General features: G+C 36.9%; 3 protein-coding genes across 5 annotated transcripts; 1 reads left to right on the plus strand and 2 right to left on the minus strand.

Annotated features, from left to right (window-relative positions):
- Positions 1-9094: 9094 nt before the first annotated feature.
- Positions 9095-13331, plus strand: LOC109180440. Of its 3 annotated transcripts, none has more exons than XM_019330024.1 (12): positions 9095-9563; positions 9657-9750; positions 9992-10046; positions 10328-10411; positions 10488-10604; positions 10697-11101; positions 11348-11751; positions 11832-11931; positions 12038-12097; positions 12193-12279; positions 12660-12788; positions 12879-13331. In XM_019330024.1, exons 2-12 carry the CDS (start codon positions 9674-9676, stop codon positions 13179-13181), a joined length of 1821 nt encoding a protein of 606 aa, XP_019185569.1. In that variant the 5' UTR covers positions 9095-9563; positions 9657-9673; the 3' UTR covers positions 13182-13331. The 3 variants fall into 3 exon arrangements, with proteins under 3 accessions (XP_019185569.1, XP_019185570.1, XP_019185568.1); XM_019330025.1 differs by having other exon boundaries at positions 9095-9544; positions 9656-9750; XM_019330023.1 differs by having other exon boundaries at positions 9096-9553; positions 9656-9750.
- A 129-nt stretch (positions 13332-13460) lies between these two features.
- Positions 13461-14322, minus strand: LOC109180441 (STS14 protein-like). Its single transcript, XM_019330026.1, has one exon. It carries the CDS (start codon positions 14221-14223, stop codon positions 13684-13686), a length of 540 nt encoding a protein of 179 aa, XP_019185571.1. The 5' UTR covers positions 14224-14322; the 3' UTR covers positions 13461-13683.
- A 4806-nt stretch (positions 14323-19128) lies between these two features.
- On the minus strand, positions 19129-19962 carry LOC109180275 (STS14 protein-like). Its single transcript, XM_019329766.1, has one exon. It carries the CDS (start codon positions 19898-19900, stop codon positions 19358-19360), a length of 543 nt encoding a protein of 180 aa, XP_019185311.1. The 5' UTR covers positions 19901-19962; the 3' UTR covers positions 19129-19357.

The raw sequence follows: 19962 nt of genomic DNA on the forward strand, positions 1-19962 counted from the left end.
TTTAATAAACGGAAACCCAAATATTGGGTTATGTTATGAATCATAACCAAAATTTTTTAATTTGATTGCTATAGTGTTTGGTTCAGTTCGAACCGAACCGTGGTCATCCCTACGTATAAGCAATAATTTGTGGAAGAAGAGAAATAAATAAAATATTTGTTTTAAGGGTAGAAACGTCCATTTAATATTATCAGGGGGAAAAACTGCTACTTTTATAATAATTGAGGGGGCAAATGTGAATGCATGAATAACTCAGGGGAAAAAAGTGCTATAAACATATAACACAGGGGGAAAAAGTGTAATTTTTCCTTAATTTTATCATCATTAATTAAGTTGGACTCAATATATTATTTCAAATTGTTTTATAAATTATATGGACTATTTAGGGTATATCTTTGTTTTTGGTATAATAAATTTTATTTTTGATCCCATGACTATTATACGCGAATCACAGTTGGTCCTGTCATCTAATTTTCTGGTCAACTATTGTCCGAAGTGTTCATTCCGAAATAAATAAATGCATGCATTGCTCCTGGCCTTTCGAAAAAAAGGCAAATATTGTGTTGAAATATTAAAATATAAGGGTAACATTAATAAATATTTCTGTAAAAATATGTATAAATATTAATTATATATTACTAGTTGTTGTTTTTTTTTTCTTTTAAGTATAGCACTTGACATAGTATATACTCTCAGGTATACTAATACGAGTATAAATTATAGCACAGCAACTTGGGTGGTTATGATAGATGGTCGGAGGGTCCTGAGCTTATAAGGGTTTTAGAGAGAAAATGCTAAAAAAATCCTCCCTTCAAGTATTTAATGCACTATTTATAAATGATGGGAGAAGACACATGTCGAGCTCTCGGCATGGTTGATACGTGTTATGCATGCAGTCAACGAGCTCGGTGGCGGTGCAGTGACGCCACGTGTCGTGATATTTATAACTTGCCACTAAGTTGCATGGCTGGATCGAGGTAGAGAATCTAAGTTTATGGTAAAAAAAATATGTGGTACGTCAAGCACCTTGTACTCAGATTGCATGTAGTGACCTCTCCCACGTGGGAGGTCATGATATCGAGCCTACAATGTAATAGAGGTGTTGTTGATTCTTTGTGCTTCATTAGATTGTTGACTAGTTGTGCTTAAGTATGTCATTATGTTAAGAAAGTATATCTGAATAGATACTACAATGTAATAGAGTCAGTAACATTGAAAAAAAAAAAAAAAAAAAAGTGGTCATAGCCCTGAAAAAACATTTCCAAACTTGTTATTACTTACAAAATGACAACAATTTTATTGAAAATTAGACAATCTCATAAAAAGTTTCTAAATGAGATTTCGTGAATTTCAAAGAAAATGTTTATAAAACAAAGAAACACCACCCTTTTAGAGCTTTCATGCATTATATGTGCGTGATGTCTCAATTTTAATTGCCTTACCTTTCATCTGTACCTAAAAATGATTCAAACGCATACCAAACTCAACTACACCATTAAATTTATCAAAATCAAATTCAAATAATTTTAATACTTTATTAATTAACGTATCGAATTTACATTTATATATAAAAACAAATCAAAAATCAAATATATCAAATTCAACTCAATCCTTTTATATAACAATAAAAGTGGCCAGTTACACTGAATATATTACAATATGGGTTGTGGCATGTGGTTTTATGGTTCATATTCATTGTATTTGTTTTTCTTTTTATTTTTTAATAAGAAACTAATATGTCATGAGTTACTAAAAATGGTACACTATGTCAAGTACCATGACATGTAATTGTTAATATTTGCATCTAATTATGTAAATTGAACAAATATGCTGGGATCGTGAGGCTTATCAAATTGACTAATCGAGCTTACTTTTTAAAAGACTAAAAATTTGTTATTCTAACCCTAAAACTTCACACCATTAGGGCATCTCTAATAGTGATTTTTATATGGATTTTAGAATAGTAAAAACTAGTTGTTTGGTTTTTAACCAAGGTTGCAAAACTCGGCCGCTTAGACGCTAGGCAGCACCGAGACTTGCCATTTAGGCCTAAAGGCGGCCAAACTCGGCCGAGTCGACCGATTTCGTTCGATTTTGACCGTTTTTGACTGATTTCGTCTGATTTTGACCGATTTTGTCTGATTTTGTTCGATTTTGACCGATGTCGTCTTTCATTAATTATTGATTTTAATATTATTATGACGTTATGACTTATAAATTATCATTATTTCATTTATTTAGATGTGTTATTTGATTGAATGTTGAAAACAACCTCATTACAATTGTCAAACTACAAGTCTGTCACTATTTTTTTTTTTTTTTTTTGGTGCCCGACTAGCGCCTAGGCGCTATCCGGCCGCCCGACTAGCGCCTAGCGCCTACTACAACCATGTTTTTAACAAATGTGGTGATTGATTTTTAGATGTATTTTTTATCCTGTTAAGTTGATTTTTTTTGTGGGCCCCTCTTTGTGAGAGAAAAGGGGAAAAGCATCGAAGTAGAGACGCGTCTGGCATAAAATTCGCGCCCAGTAATGCACTCGCGGGCGCGTAATGTGATGTTTTTTTAAAATAAATTATTTTCTTTAGATTACTTTTTCTTCTTTCCATTGTTTTCTCCATCTTCTCTCTCCTAGTTGGCACATCAAAATAAAAAAATAACAAAAAATAAAAACTATTACTATTGATGCTCTTTGAACATCCATAAAATGTGGTATTTAAGAAGTTTTTGTAAATTTGATTAGGAAAGAGAAAAAAAAAATGTAGAAGAAAAAAAGGAAAATAACACAATCTGACAATTAAAAAAAAAAAACAAAAAAAAAGGTTTTTTAGTCATAGTGGCCGCGAGCTGGCGGCCACTCTGACGCGCCCGTTTGAGGCGTGAAGTGCGCTCCACTTGCGCACATCACGTTTTTTTTTTTTTTTTTTAATCTTCTACAAAACCTGCAAAATCATTTTTTTTGCAGGAAGAAAATTTTAGATTAAACTAGAGGCTACATTAGCTTAGAACTTGAAGGTTGGATTTTGACTATGCAAAAACTTGGTAAAAAATTATTAAATATGCACTGATAAGGACGCTCTTAGGCATCCGCATTTCAAGTAATTTCATTCGTTTTTTTTTTTTTTTTTTTACATTTAAAAAAAAATCCTCCATTTCCCGAGCACAGGATTTAATTCATTTAGGGGATGTTTGGTTCAGGTCATCTTAGATTACCTAGGTAATCTGAGTCTGGTAATGTTATATTACCTTGTTTGGTTCAAGTTATGAGATTACCAGGTAATGTTATATTACCTGAAAGCTGATGTGGCAGTAATGTTTCAAGGTAATGTGATTACCCCCAATTTTTTAGGTAATCTTAGATTACCTTCAATTATTCCAACTTTGCCCTTGTTAACTAATCATTTGATTCTATTGGTGTTAACTAATCCTTATATAATAATAATAATAATGAAATTAATATATGTTTATATAATCAAATATACATATGTGTATTATGTATTTAGTTTTTTTTTTTAATATTTAAGCTTTGATATATAAATAAACACACACACACACACACACACACACACACACACACACACACACACATATATATATATATATATATATATATATATATATATATATATATATATTATTGAGGGTATTATTATAAATTGATCCATATAACCTAAAATAAAACTCTGAAGCAAACAAGATAATATTATATTACACCATCCAAACTAAACACACATGGTAATCTTAAATTCCCAAAATCTCACATTACCTTCCAGAAGGTAATCCTATTACTTGGGGTAATCCAAGATTCCGTGAACCAAACGCCCCCTTAAGGAAAAGAGTTACCCTTCTATATTGGGCTTTCATCTTACTATCAAGCCCAACTGGACATTCCTCGCTAGTCACTAAAGCCCACTATGGCATGTTAGACAAAGCCCAATAAATTGGGCCGAAACCCGTACGCGGTTTTCGTATGAAGCCCAGCAACATTCAATCAACAAATCATAAGCGGTGAAAAGTCCGGCGCACTACTTTTAGCTGTCGAAATCTATCCCAGTGGGGCCCTCGAAGTCGCACCAATCACGGAGTTGAATCTCAGATATTGCTATGAGTATACATAACAAAATTCTGTTTATGACCATTTTTTTTTTCTTTATAATTTTTTATTCTCTAGCACTACAAAGTAAGTGCGTATGTAATGATTTTTAAATTTTAACAGATAAAAAGTTTTTACTTTATTTTATTTATTTTTACAGTCATCTTACTCTTTCACTTTCTATCCTTGTGTTATGGTGATGCAAGAGTACGTATAATAGTTTCGGAGTAACCAAATTAAGTTAGTTAAACCATTAGATTGATAATCACAATATTTGATAATTTAGACTGATTTATCATTTTGTGGTTCGTTTGAAGGTCAGTCTAAATAAATTTACTTAATTGTGATCATTTGTTAACTAGAGACTAAGAATACAAGAATAGCGTTTAAAGAGTTAGAGATGGGATTCATATACGTTAAAAAGAAAAGGAAAAGAAAAAACCAAATAATCATCGAACTAGTAGTAATAGTGCAACCAATGTTGCAGAAGGCGCTAGTCGAGCGCCCTGGGGTGCCTAGCGCCTAAAGCGCCCTGCACCGCTTCCTAGCCGGTTGAGTAATTCGAGTATATTGTCTCCACTTTTTTTTTTTTTTTTTTTTATTTAGAGCTGTGAGTTGTTAGACTATTATAATTTCATAAACTAATCAACTATATATGTTAAATGGTTAATTGAGTACATGGTTTGAGGAATATAGAAGGTGAGCAATCGAGAAGGCAAAAAATACACTTGGGTGAGTTGGACGTCGAATCAGTCTAGTTGGGCACCAAGTAGGCGGAGTTAGGTGCCCAACTCAGCGCCTAGGGCGCATAATCGACCGACTAGTCGGCTAACCAACTAAAAGTCGCTTATGCCTAAAATCACTCCGGTTTAGCCACTGACTTAGAATTTTAATTTTTTTTTTTAAGTTTAATAATTTAATTGTACTATTGCTACTAGTTCAATGACTTGTTTGTAACTCTAAGTTACGGTACATCTCTCGCTTATTGTGCTGTGTTCCGTTATAGTCTATCACATGTCATCTTTCAGAAACATATAATATATACACAACATATAATATATATACACAACACAAACTAATTAATGAATTCACATGATGTTAGTTGTGACAATTAGGTGAATAGCGTGCACGCTTACATGGGGTGTATGGATTAAACATTTGAAAATGGGATTTAAAATGTGAAGTAGTGGGGAGTTGGTGATATGCAAGCGAGGGAAGGATGCTTTTAAGTAGCCATATATGATTGGCATTGACTTATTTGTCCAAATGCCTTTGTAGACTTCTACTTTTTGTGTCTATTTGTTGGGATTCTAACACCTTTCCCAAAACCCTCATCCCACTCCCAAACAAATTGTTTAAAACATAAAAAACAAACCAACTTGTTTTTTTTTTTTTTTTTTTTTTTCATATAAATAAACCTTCTTCTTCTCACAAAAAGATTGAATTCCCAACCTTAAGGGCCCCTCACATTCCAATTTGATAGAACATTTGGGATGATGTAAATCACGGTTCAATAGACATAACAAAATGTCGGTGTATACGAGGGATCTGTCCACTTATTTGCCTATGAAGAAGTGCAATATATGTTGTTTTTGGACTGAAACAATGTTGTGTAGATGCATGTCTGCCAGGTCCCAGCAAAAAGCACAGACTTTGATCACGATCCATCACAAATAAAGCTATCATCATCATCCCCTATCAAAGCAGAAAAATCCAAGAACATATGATCGATTCCCAGTTTCTGATTCTGATACAGTTCTGCAACACTGCAGCTGAATTGAGACAGTCCCTCATAGAGCTGTTCAACTCATCGCACCACTTCCACCACTGAAAAGACAAAAAAACAAAGTAGGAACTATCAAGATTATTGTTCTTCAATGTTGTATTATACAAACCAAATATTCCCATTATTATATCAGTAAATTTTCAAGAAAAATAACCTCAGCAGCCTCGAACTATGTGTGCCTCGCAAATCGTAAGATAAATTTTTTGTTATAATTCAAAATGAGCACAGCTCGATTACTCATGGAGGATGTCTGTCAGACTCATTAACAATTGATGTTTCACTTACTCCAATAATTTAAAATTGTTTATATGAATAACAAATGATAAAAAAAGAAACTTATTTCTGGTAAGACATCAGAACTCAGAAGATGCTCTCAGATTCACTTCATATAAAATGGATAATAAGATAAAATAGAAGTTTCAGTATTCTTAGCTTTTATCTGGTTTAGTCAAAGGACCCCCAAGATATCCATTGTCTGATGATAATGGACTATAAACTACCATTAGGGTGGACTTTAAGCCATCATATTAGTCCAAAACTGATGTTTATTCATCTGCTAATCACCTGCCAAAGATTACCTCCTGATCCATTTACACCTAAGATAACGGTTAGGATTAAGCGCTTACCCCTCACACCAAAAGTTATATAGCTAGTAGCGAAGGTTTAACTTATTTTCTTACTTATAGAATATAGACCGTTATCACATTGTTTCAAAATTAAATTAGCTTAAATTTGTTTATAGCTGACTGATTTAAACTAAGAAGGTCAATAAGTGATGAGTGATGAGCAAGACAAATCAAGAATTGATTGAAGAAGAAAAAAGCTAAGAAACAAGCATCATGCACCCAGAGTTCAAGAAAATCACCCATCATCTAATTCAGCTCTTGTACAAATAATTTGCTGTAAAGTTTTGTTTTTTTCTGCAATTCTCAGTAAGGGTCAGGAGACATGGTTTTGTATTTGTAAAAAACCGCAATGATTTGTCTGGGGAAATTTTTGCCCAGATTGTATGTTAGTTTCCGCCGAAGATTAAGCTAGTTTAACCATATGCATTCCAGAAATAACTCGTCTCTTCCAATAAGAAATTGTATGTTTCATTGTTTTGGGTGATGTTCCAATGAGATCACCTCTCCAATATGGATGTACATAAACTAAATACATATGACTTGGGGGTATGGTTGAGTAGACGAGACTTATTTATCTTTAATCAAAATTAAGGATTCAATCCTTGATTTTGGATATGGAGCAACCTTAAATCTCTATGCTAGTTGTGTCCCACCCAAAAGAGGTGCATATAATTTAGCGAGGAGATTAATCATTATAACTTGGGTACCCTGGGTCGGCCTTAGCTAGTAATGGACTACAAGAAAGTTAATTAACCTAGGCTCAAACGATAAGACCAATAATTTGCTCCCGTTGAAAGTTAAAGTTTATGTTATCAAATCAACAATCTAATTAATTTGGCCGAATTACCCAATAAGCTATATATATATATATATATATATATATATATATATATATATATATATATATATATATATATATATATATATATATATATATATATTTTTAATTCCTACGAGATCATGTCTTCCCGTGCAGTCAGTGCGTCATACACCATTAGGTATGCATAAATGCACCATACAGTGTTCGAGAATACACCAGAATGAAATGCAAAAAAATCACCACATAATGGTGTATTTTTGAACACTGTGGTGCATTTATGCATACCTAATGGTGTATGCGACACTGACCGCACGAGAAGACCTGTTCTTACATGAACCTGACCCTATATATATATATATATATATATATATATATATATATATATATATATATATATATATATATATATATATATATATATATATATGAATGAGTAAATACTCAAAATGGTCCCTCGACTATAGCTAAATTCACAAATTGGTCCTCAATTTTCAATTTCAACCAATTAAGTCCTTAACTTTGTAATTTTAACACAATTTGGTCCTCTGTCTATTTGACCGTTTGGTGACTGATTTTTGAGGATATATATGTAATTTCATGGTCCATCTTCGGGTTTTTAAGGTTCCGGTTGCATTTCCAGTTACATTTGAATCCACTGCCGAAAGCAATCTACCAAATCCGATCGCCTTTCTTCATCATCCCTTTGGATTCAATGTAGTTGAGTTCGTACCAGAGCGAAGAAGACGACGTGTTTCCGAACCGGTGCAACGTCATCCTGGAGGCCTCCACATGCTCCGACGGAGATGAAGGTTCTTCTGGAGATCGTCGATCACGGTCAACAAATGGTCAAATAGATGGAGGACCAAATCGTGTCAAAATTACAAAGTTAAGGACTTAATCGTGTCAAAATTACAAAGTTAAGGACTTAATTGGTTAAAATTAAAAGTCGAGGACCAATTTGTGAATTTAGCTATAGTCGAGGGACCATTTTAGGTATTTACTCTATATATATATGTTTAGCTTTTGTATATTTCTTGGAAAAGTGTCATCAAGCATCAGACCCCCCCCCCCCCCTCCCAATAAAACAATTTTTTAAAGTTAAGGATTCTGTGACAAACGTTAGTAAGCTAAGTAGTGAAAGACAATGTGGGTATCTACCGGTTGCTGGCTCCTAATCTCTTTCCTCAATTTCAAAAGGTGATTAGAGGAGACGACAAAGAGGAACCCACAAAACTTCATTTCCTTTCAAGCATCCAATGTTCCCTTTAACCCCTCACTTTTCTTCATCCCTTTTTAGGCGAGTGAGGCCTTTTCCTCCGCCCTTAAATCTCGTATACTATTGTTGTATACACATGTACACACGCTCCATTTCGATTATGTCCCTCGTTTTGTCACACTTGGATGAACCCATCTGGTTCACCTTTACGGAAAGGCAAAAAGAAAGAAAAAAAAAAAACAGTGATTTTTGACAGTCCAGGAAACCAGCTAGCTCTCTCAGGAAATTTCACAAAAAGAACAAATTTTTACTATAATCCTGTTCTATATTCAATAATTACATTAAACATGAATAGTAATCTATGAATCTGAAGATGTGGGGTGTGGATAAGAGACAAAGGGGGGTGAGGTGACGGTCAACAAACCCCACTAACACACCTACAAATGAAAGGGATGTGGGCTAACTGTGTTGTCAATACTTTTCTTAGGAATATTTGGACCGTAATTAGCTTAGTTTAATCCCAGTTTTGGACCAACTTTTCTTCATCATCTCATCTGTCATAGACTTCTCTATAGTCGTGTCTTGGGTTCAGCATCTACTTTTAGACAACCTTTGACATTTTCGGTTTTTATTTATAGTATAGGACTTTTGTGAGTACTTTTAAGACGGAAAGACCCTCTCTTCGCCTTCCACTTCTTTGCCCAAAAGCTACCACGGTGTAGTATATTGGGACTATGCGAGTAACAGATTTTGGAGCAAGAGGATCTCCGTAAAGAAAAAGAGGAAAGGGAAAAGAAAATCTTTCCCGGGTCAAAAGGGCTCCCAGCTATTTTTGTGTGTAGAAGAACTGTACAAGGTAAAACCGGTGGTTAATACTTGGAAACCTGCGGCAATGCAAGAGAGCTATATGGGTTTTTGAGGACCCATTTGGGGAGTTTGAGGTTTCTGGGTATGTTGTAGCTCTGAAAAAAATCCAATCTTGATCGCCCATTGTTTGCTTAAGGTGGGGGTGGTGAGTTCTTTCTTCAATCACTTTCTTGTTCACCTTGCATTATTGAGTTTCCTGTTGCTTTTGGTGATTTCTGATAATAAAAAAAAAAAACCATTTTTATAGCTTAAGCTGGTTTCAGAGATGGGTTTTGAAGAGGTTAGCAGTGGTGAAATGCTGGGAGACAGAGTGACAGCCTGCAAACACAAGCGTTCCAAGAGGTAACTGTTGAAACTTCTTGTGCCATTTTTCTTAGCTTTTGGGTTGCAGGAATCTTGAAAAAGTGTAGAGGTTAGAATGGGGAAGGAGAATAGTAAGAGAGATTGTGAATTGTGTGAATCTAGCCATCTTTTTTGTGTTCTGCCCAGATTATCTTGCATAGCTCTAAAATGGAATTGCAAGTTTCTACTTTTCTGTATATTCTGATTTCCCAATCTTGTTTTCTGGCTTTTACTATGGCAGTTTCCCAGTTAGAACAGGAATTGAAGACCCTGAAGCTTCTAATAGACTGAAGTTGGTAAGGAAACTTCCTTCTTTCTGCTCCTCTATTTAGGAGATTCTTGTGGCCTTCTAGTTGAGTGAGACTGAAAACATAGAATAGTAAAAAAGGCTGTTCTTTTAAAGATGGGGAGAGGCTCTATGTGATCATGTTCTAGTCATTTAACTCGGTTTTTCCTTACAAATGAAACACACATTGCTGTAATGAAGAGTTGTCTCTACATTTTAAATGAATAAAATGAAAGAAATTGAAGGTTCTGGTTCAATAAAGTTTATAATTTGATGAGTTCTTTCTGCTAGGATACGGGGCACTCGGATGATTGTGTCAAGAGCAAGAAGAAACCGTCGTCTAATGATGAGGTCCAAAATTCATTGAGGCAAGAGGTACACTCAAACATAGGACTAATGGCTATATTCATGTTGTCATTTGATAAAAAACTAATCTTGTTCCTACACTCAGATACTGCAGCTCGAGAAAAGATTGCAGGACCAAGTTGCTGTTCGATGTGCTCTAGAGAAAGCGTTGGGTTATGGGTCTTCCTCGCACAAGATCACAGCTGAAACCTTAATGCCCAAGGTACCTCCTTTTGCTGCTTTGATTCTTGTTATTGGATCTTTATATACCCTTAGTATGTTAAAAAATAATCGATTCGATTCGATTCATTGCAGCCCGCAACAGAACTTATTAGAGAAATAGCGGTGCTGGAGTTTGAAGTTGGGCATTTGGAACAGTATCTCCTTTCGCTGTACAGGCAAGCTTTTGATCAACAACTCCCATCCGTATCTCCTCCCACGAAAGACGATAGATTGAAGTCACCCGTAGTTACCCCGAGAAGGAGGCTAGACTTTTCGAAATCGGATGTGTCATCGAGGAAGGAAACCTCAACACCTCAAGTTAATGGACAGTCGGTATCGAATGGCATAGCAGAAGACAAATGTTTTGATTCTGGTGTTCAACGAAGCCATTCCTCGCTATCTCAGCGTTCAGCTCTGTCGAACAGAACTTCTCCCCCGGAGGATCCGTTGGGCAAAGCAGTTCGTGCTTGTCATTCTCAGCCTTTATCTATGATGGAGGTAAGCTTCATCTCATAAGCGAACTTTTATTAATTTCCGTTTCGATACATTACGTTTCCAGCTTATGTCAGACTAATTCTAAGCCCCTTGAACCCCGGGATTTGCGTGTGACATAAACATGAACTAAAAATGGCAAGTTTGATTTATCATAATTGAAGCATGTGTCCCATCTCAACTAAAAGCCTAAGCTGATAGTTGGATTACACATTAATGGTTATATGCTCAACAATCGTGGCTACTTTACAGTATGCTCAGAATACTTCATCAAACATAATCAGTTTGGCGGAGCATCTAGGAACCCGTATTGGTGATCATGCTCTAGAGACACCAAACAAGCTCTCCGAGGAAATGATAAAGTGCATGTGCACCATATACTGCAAGCTTGCTGATCCACCGCTGACAAATCCCGGAGTTTCATCTCCTACCTCATCGTTCTCATCAATAAGTGCATTTTCTCCGAAATATCAAGGCGACATATGGAGCCCAGGGTTTAGAAATGATTCGTCGTTTGATGTGCGGTTGGACAATCCTTTCCATGTTGAAGGGCTGAAGGATTTCAGTGGACCTTACAGCACGATGATTGAAGTGCAATGTATATATAGAGATAACCAGAAACTCGGTGATGTTGAGCCCTTGTTACAAAATTACAGGTAATGGCGTTTAACTTCTGATGACATGATTGATATCGTACTTTATAGTGTGCAGTACTGATTGAGATGTTATGTTTTAGGTCACTTATTTCTCGATTAGAAGAAACCGATCCTCGGAAGTTGACTCATGAGGAGAAGCTAGCATTCTGGATTAACGTCCACAATGCATTGGTGATGCATGTAATTCAATTCCCTCTGCCAAAATATGCATGTTTACGTTTTTGCACATCTCGAACAATCCCATTTGCAGCATTTGCTAATGGTTACGATATCTTGTTCCCAATAGGCATTTTTGGCTTATGGAATCCCGCAAAACAGCATGAAGAGAGCATTCCTTCTCTTGAAGGTTAGCAAAAAAGACTAGTTTTTTTCCTTAAATTCCTCTCGATTGGCAATGCTTGTTTTTGCTTATGCTTCTGCACTTCATTTCTCCCAATCCAGGCTGCCTATAACGTTGGGGGTCACGTCATAAGTGCAGATTTAATACAGACATCGATTCTGGGATGCAGAATGTCTCGACCTGGGCAGGTAATGGTCTGTGTTGAACATATAACCATTAATATGCAATCCAACTATCAGCTTAGGCTTTTAGTTGAGATGGGGCAAGAATAACATGCTTCAGTTTGGTATTAGAGCCAGACCAAAGGTCATGGGTTCGAATAAAGGTAATTGGCTCGCACACGTGAGGGGCGTGTTGAGCATATAACCATTAATGTGCAATCCAACTATTTTAGTTGAGATGGAGCACATGCTTCAATTGTCTGCACCGAGTTCTTGCTATGCAGTTTTGGCTCGAGATTCCTGCACTCTCGTTTTCACTATTGTCCATCTTCCTCGATGGATTTATTGGCTTGAATGCTTGATAGTTAATACATTCAGTACTGATAAAGGCTACTTTCTATGTGCAGTGGATTCGCCTACTACTTTCCTCGAGGGGAAAATTCAAAACTGGGGATGAACGACAAGCATTTGTGATTGAACACCCCGAATCTCTCCTGCATTTCGCACTCTGCTCTGGCAATCATTCAGATCCCGCGGTACTTATTCACAACCTTCTCTTTTTGCACAACGAATGCTTCGTACCTCATGGAGTTATGGGGTTGAACACTTCACCATTTTTTTCACAGGTTCGACTCTACACGCCCAAAAGAATACTTCAGGAGCTGGAATCAGCAAAAGAAGAATATATCAGAGCAACCTTTGGAGTGTCAAAGGATCACAAAATCCTCTTGTCAAAGGTTGTCGAGTCCTTCGCCAAGGATTCAGGCATGTGTCCTGCCAGCGTGACCGAGATGGTGCAGCAGTCCTTGCCCGACTCCCTGAGGAAGAGCATCAAGAAGTGCCAGCAGGGAAAGGGTCGCAAGAACATTGAATGGATTCCTCATAACTTCGCCTTCCGGTATCTTATATTCAAGGAGCTGGTGAGGTAACTGTTTTCATGGCATGTATTTGAGGTGATTCTGGTTTGGTTTGCCGGTTTCTTTAGTGGCAATTAAGAGTGTTGATTCTTTTCCATCTGTATAAATGAATAGAATGTCGGAGTTGGAATGAAGCATAGGTTGTTATTTGTGTTTTGTCAATGTCTCTTACCTCCTTTCTTTTCTTAATGAGAGTGTGTGAGTATATAATATAACATAAACATAAATGTGCAATCTAACTATCAGTTTAGGCTTTTGATATCAGAGCCAGAGCCAGAGCTAGACCAAATGTCATGAATTCAAATCGAATCCTGGTGTTCATTACTCTAGTTGAGTTGATCAAAGACTATAAATGGATAAAAGCACAAATTCTTCACAAGGAAAACCTAATCCGACAAACAACCAAGCATTAGTACAACAAGTGCCATTATTTGACCAATAATCCTAAATCTTATTTCTCTGGAAACGAAGAACATCTTGAATCTTGACTGGGTTAACAAGAACAAGATAAGCATTAGTACGGTCTCTCTCCGATGATGTTTCCGGGAGGATTGTAGAAGCATATGGTTAAGGTAATCTGGCCTTTAGGACACGTCGCCTGAGAGCAACCCAGTTCCAGCGATTTCTTCCAAACAACCTGGGTGTACACGCCGCACTTGTGGTCGGCGGCGCAAGAATTGTTAGCGTAGTCGTAGAAGCTCTTCTCCTCCACCCAATGCTCCACCGCCATCCGCGGCGTCACCGCCATTCCGCCCGCCAGCAGCTGGTTGCCGCCGTACTTGCCGCTGCTTATGTCGGCGAAGCTGCAGTTCTGCTTGTCCCGCTGGTAACGAACCTGCAGGCTCGCGGCGGTGGCCAGCATCGGGCTCCAGGTCAGCGGGGCGACGCCCACTTCCGCCCTTGCTTGGTTGTGCACATCCAGATACTCCTGGGCGGAGCGCGGCAGAGGCGCCGGCGTCGCGGCCCCCGTCGGTGGTGCTGCTGGCACTCCTTGCGCACAACCGTGGCATATGGCTAGTGCAATTATCACTGATAAAGATAATATTTTCACCATTTCTTCTTCTCAAATAACAACAATGCTAGATTGTCTATGCAATGTAGCCAATGAACAATAGAGGTGAATTTATAATAAGAAACCCAAAAGACATGATCCTAATGTCATGCCACATGGATCACAATCTTCCAAAGAACATGGTTATAGATATGGACTCATCTGTTCATACATACTTTCTCGATCTATTGAAACACAAATAGTCCATGTCTCCACTGGGATTCGAGGTACCATTGAGCTCTCATCTCATATTTAAGCAACTAGTTTCCTTATTCTTTAAATAGTTAATTGATTCTGACATGATCTAGAGTGTGCACTAGGTAAATCCGACATTGTAATCTTACTTAAGAAAGGACTACAAACGACCACAAAGAGGTAAATCAGTATAAGTTGTCAATAACCAATCAGTTAAAATCAAGAAAGCTAATAGAGTACTCTTGTTGAAAATTAAACTTGTAATATTAAGATTACCAAAATAACAACTTGACTAACTTGATCAAATTGTCTTAACGGGATATCATTTAGAATCATAGTCCACGTGAGAGTGTAGTGGTTACATGGGAGCAACTAGGTGTACAAGATATTTTTGGTTTAGTGAAATGGAGATGGGTATGTAAAGGATGAGGTGGTGGAGGAAGAAAGAAAAATGATTGAAGATCACGTCACATGCTGACTTCTGTCAAAGAGAAGAGACATGGCTCTTCACAATTCTTTCCACTTCAATGCATTTCTCACTTCTCAATGCATCACATGTGTTTTGTCCTTTATTTACCTATACATTTGCGTGAAATCCACTTCATTTGTTGCCATGCCATGGGTGATACAACTTGCATTTACTTTAATAAGATTTTCTACTTACTCATTGAGTCACCGTAATTTACATCCTCTCAAATGCTCTGTCGAGTTGGAGAGTGAAAGACTTTTGACTTGGGGATTCAACCTTTAGAAGAAGATTGCCTGATCATGTTTGAGGATTTATATAAATTTTTTCATGAAAGATACAGATAATGATTGTGCATGATAAATATTACTTCAATAGATCAACTCATTGCAATGAGAAATGGGTAATGGGTATAACGTGTGTTGTGTATAAAGTGAATTGAGTGAAATTCGAGTCCCAAAGGATTTATAGGATAGATAAATATTGACAAATTATTGTGTGAACCATGGTCCACACAGTGTTATGTGGACCATAATAAAAAGTACATTTTTAATATACTAAATGCGCAATATTTTTGTACTGAATGTACATTATATTATACAATATAATGTATACTCAATACAAAAATAATGTACGTCCCCTAAATACAATATGATTGATACTCAATATTTGGGCCCGGTTAGACCACCTAGTCCCAATTGAATTACACAAACCCGATCAAAATATCCTAATTATTCCCCTTCATTACCCATTAAATTCCCCTTTATCATCAATAAAGATCTAGCATAAATGCCCACTAAACCACCAATCAATTTCCTATTTACCACCCAACTTAATACACATAACCCCCACATAAACTCCTATTTACTACCCAATTAAAACATCCATAAATTCCCTAACGGTAATATCCATGTTGATTCTTTGAAGTGTGAAAAGTGAAGAGCAATGGGGATCTCATTCTTCTTTCAAAAGGTTGAACCCCAACCCTAAGGGCTCCCCACACTTCAATGGGGATCTTATTCATCATTACATGAGAGGACACATTTCTTTACCACAAGAGAAGACAACTCTCCACTCTTCCAAACAAGAAGACTCCATCACTCTTCCTCATACGGGGAGATTGTTCTTCATACTAGAAGACTTCCTCACAAGATATGACACTCTCCCACAACCACTCTCACTCTTCCAAAAGAACACTCCATCACTCTTCCTCATACTAGAAGATAGCATTCTTCCACTCTCACTCAAGAAAACTCCATTTTACCGCAAGAGAAGACTCTACCATTCTCCCAACAAGAAGATCAAGAGGAAGACTCCCTCTCTATATACAAAGTATAGCTCTTTCCCTACACAATATTTCTATGTACAAAATAGACACACGACAACAAACACAAAGATGTACAAATTACAAGCAAATATAGTGAGACTTTTTGGCTATTATTTTCTATTTAGCTATCTATTTTAATTTCCGGTGAATCCACCAACTACGGTTGTGTTGGATCTTTTTGGACCCAAAAACCTTAAAACTAACACAATATACATTATTTTTGTATTGAATGTATATTATTTTATCATATACAAAATATGATCCACACAATAATGATTCTAACCGGTTATGGTTCAATTTTGGGTTCTAAAAGTGGATGCTTTTGGTGAGTTTGGACTTTGGTATACAAACTTCTGCTTTGTGGGCTCTAAGCTATTTTAAAGATTGGACCAACGGCAATACTCTGTTAGTGCGCCCTGTCCAATACGAAAAATATTACAAATACCAAGCTTGGACCCCATATCACTATGAAGGCAAATTATATCGTATATCAGGACGCACAATGCATTGTGTGCCTTAATCTAAACGATATCATTTTGTATTTTTTAAAAAAATTTTTGTTTTTCGTGTCTGATGTTAACTTCTTTAATAAAAAAAATTTCTCATGTTTTGAATATACATAATTGTATAATAGAATGTACATAATTGTATAATAGAATACACATACACTCCGCCGTATCAACTCTCCACACAACTTAACAAAACAATGTCGTTTTGAAATGACGGGGAGCACAATGCATTGTGCACCCTGGTGCACGATATAACGATTGCACTATGAATTTTGTGGTCATTTATATCATGAACCAAGGTCTACATAGCATTATGGACACTAGATTGAAACGACGAGGTATAGAATTTTATAACACAAGACACAAAAAATCAAAAAACAAGACACATACACATGTTATATATTTACTTATTTTTCAAATATAATTTAAGTACATAATTTGTGTTCATAGGCATAGAGTTTCACAACACATGACACAATTACTAATTTGTTCTAGGTACTGATGTGGATTATTCCCTATTGACCGTACATACATGGTGGTCGGTAATGGACCCACTATATGAATAAAGCTCAGTCCAATCTGCACCGACTTGATACGCATACCTTCCCGACCATCTTTCTTTCTTTAGCTCAGTTATAGGCAGCCATACATAGTCGTTGTAGTAATCACCTTGTCCCAACCTACCGACCTGATTCTACTGGCAGAACGCAAGGGCGATACACCCAGTAAACTCAGGAATATTAGTACACGTGGTCAAGCCACCTTGGGACGCGGCCTGAACCTGTACATGGGTTTCACGTGTTGTACATGCCGTGAGACCGGAGCATGCTCCCTCTTCTTCCTTATAAATACCACATTAATTGCTATATGAGAGATTTTTCTTGGCTATTTTGACACGCTAACTGTTCGCTCGGGAACCTCTGACCCACTGTCAAGTATTCTTCATAATTTAAACCAACAAGCAGACTAAGTAGAGGAACCGTAACCGAAACCGACCCTAGCACCGTATTCCGTAGTATCGCCCATATTTACTACATCATGTACAAAATTCACTCTTAAAGTACATAATTTCATAACACAAGACACAAAAACTCACAACATAACACACATACACATACACCAGGGTCCACAATGCACTGTGAACCCTAGTCCATGGTATAAGAATTGATGCAGGCAAATTATTGCGTGGACCGTAGTCTAAACAAAACAACATTGTTGAATTTTATGAGTTAGAATAATGTACTTTATGTGTTAGAATAGTGTATTTTATGTGCTAGAATAATGTACATTATGTGTTAGAATAATGAAACTTATAAAGTACGATAATATATTTTATGAGTTAGAATAATGTATATTATGCCTTAAAATAATGTACATTATATTAATTATAAAAATGTATGTTTCAGTCGGTCGCGTGAATAAATACACAAAAAGGGTTGCAAGAACATTGAATGGATTCCTCATAACTTCGCCTTTCGATCGATATCTTATATTCAAGGAGCTTGTGAGGTAACTGCTTTCATGGCATGTAGTGAAGCTGATTCTAGTTTGGTTTGCCGGTTTCTTCAGTGGCAAGAGTGTTGATTCTTTCCCATATGTATAAATGAATAGAAAGTCAGCGATGGAATGAAGCATAGGTTGCCATTTGTGTTTTGTCAATGTCTCTTACCTCCATTCTTTTTTTAGTCACGAATAATCAATAAAAACCAGACGTCACTACTTAAAAGTATACATTAGAGATTAACAATATAATGAACGCTTGTTACTTCTATTTTTTTTTAGTGACAAGGAAAACTCGATGATACTATTTGTGGTGTACTGTGTATTGGATTGAATTGTTTCGTGATACTAGCGGACAAAGGATTATAAATGACAATTTATATCATGGATCAGGGTCCACAATGCATTGTGAATCTTGGTCTAATACATATAATTTGACTTTATAATGTACAGAATTTATATCCATAATACACATACACATAAACACAAAATAATGAAGACACATAAGCACTTAACATAATACACATTCATAATGCACATAATTCATGTTCATTATATCATGTTTATGTGTATGTGTATTATAAACATAATTCTGTACATTATGAAGTCAAATTATGCATATTGAATCAGGGTCACAGTGTACGATATAACCATTGACTAGGAATTGACCAATTCAACCCCAGAATGATAATAGGTGACTTCAGCTTAGAGTGAAATTTTGTGGTTACCAAATTAACACATAAACTTGGTTGGATTGTCTGGTTACCTCCAGTCTTTTACCATAGGAAGCTTACTCCATCTTTCTTTCTTTGTACTTCTGCAAAACAAAACAAAAACAAAACAAAAAAAACACAAAAAAAAAAAAAAAAAAAAAAAAAAAAAAAAACCCAGAGATTGTGCGCTGAGTTTTGTACATAATCTGATGTTTAGTTTATATGAATGATTTCTGCGTTAGGAATTCAAGAAAGCTGGAATTAAAGCATAAATCCTTCAAAAGGAAAACTTAATCCGACAAACAACCGAGCAGTAGTACAACCTAGTAGGCTAGTACCATTATTTGATCAATAATCCTAAATCTTATTTCTCTAGATACGAAGAACAGCTTGAATCTTGACTGGGTTAACAAGAACAAGATAAGCATTAGTACGGTTTCTCTCCGACGGTGTTTCCGGGAGGATTGTAGAAGCATATGGTTAAGGTAATCTGGCCTTTAGGACACGTCGCCTGAGAGCAACCCAGTTCCAGCGATTTCTTCCAAACAACCTGGGTGTACGAGCGGCACCTGGGGTGGCCTGCCACGCACATATTGTTAGCGTAGTTGTAGAAGCTCTTCTGCTGCACCCAATTCTCCGCCGCCATCCGCGGCGTCACCGCCGTTCCGTCCGACAACATCTGGTTGCTGCCGTACTCGCCGCCGCTTAAGCTGGCGTAGCTGCAGTTCTGATTGTCCCGCTGGTAACGAACCTTCAGGCCCGCGGCGGTGGCCAGCTTCGGGCTCCAGGTCAGTGGGTCGACGCCCACGTCAGCCCGTGCTTGGTTGTGCACGTCCAAGAACTCCTGGGCGGAACCCGGCAGAGCCGCCGCCGTCGCGGCCACCGTCGGTGGCGCTGGTGGCACTCCTTGCGCACAACCGTGGCATATGGCTAGTGCAATGATCACTGATAAAGATAATGTTTTGGCCATTTCTTCTTCTCAAGTAACAACAATATTATATTGTCTATGCAATGTAGCCAATGAACAGTAGA

The sequence above is a fragment of the Ipomoea nil genome, unplaced genomic scaffold (genome assembly GCF_001879475.1).
Source record: "Ipomoea nil cultivar Tokyo-kokei standard unplaced genomic scaffold, Asagao_1.1 scaffold1026, whole genome shotgun sequence".
In the NCBI taxonomy this organism is placed as follows: Eukaryota; Viridiplantae; Streptophyta; class Magnoliopsida; order Solanales; family Convolvulaceae; genus Ipomoea; species Ipomoea nil.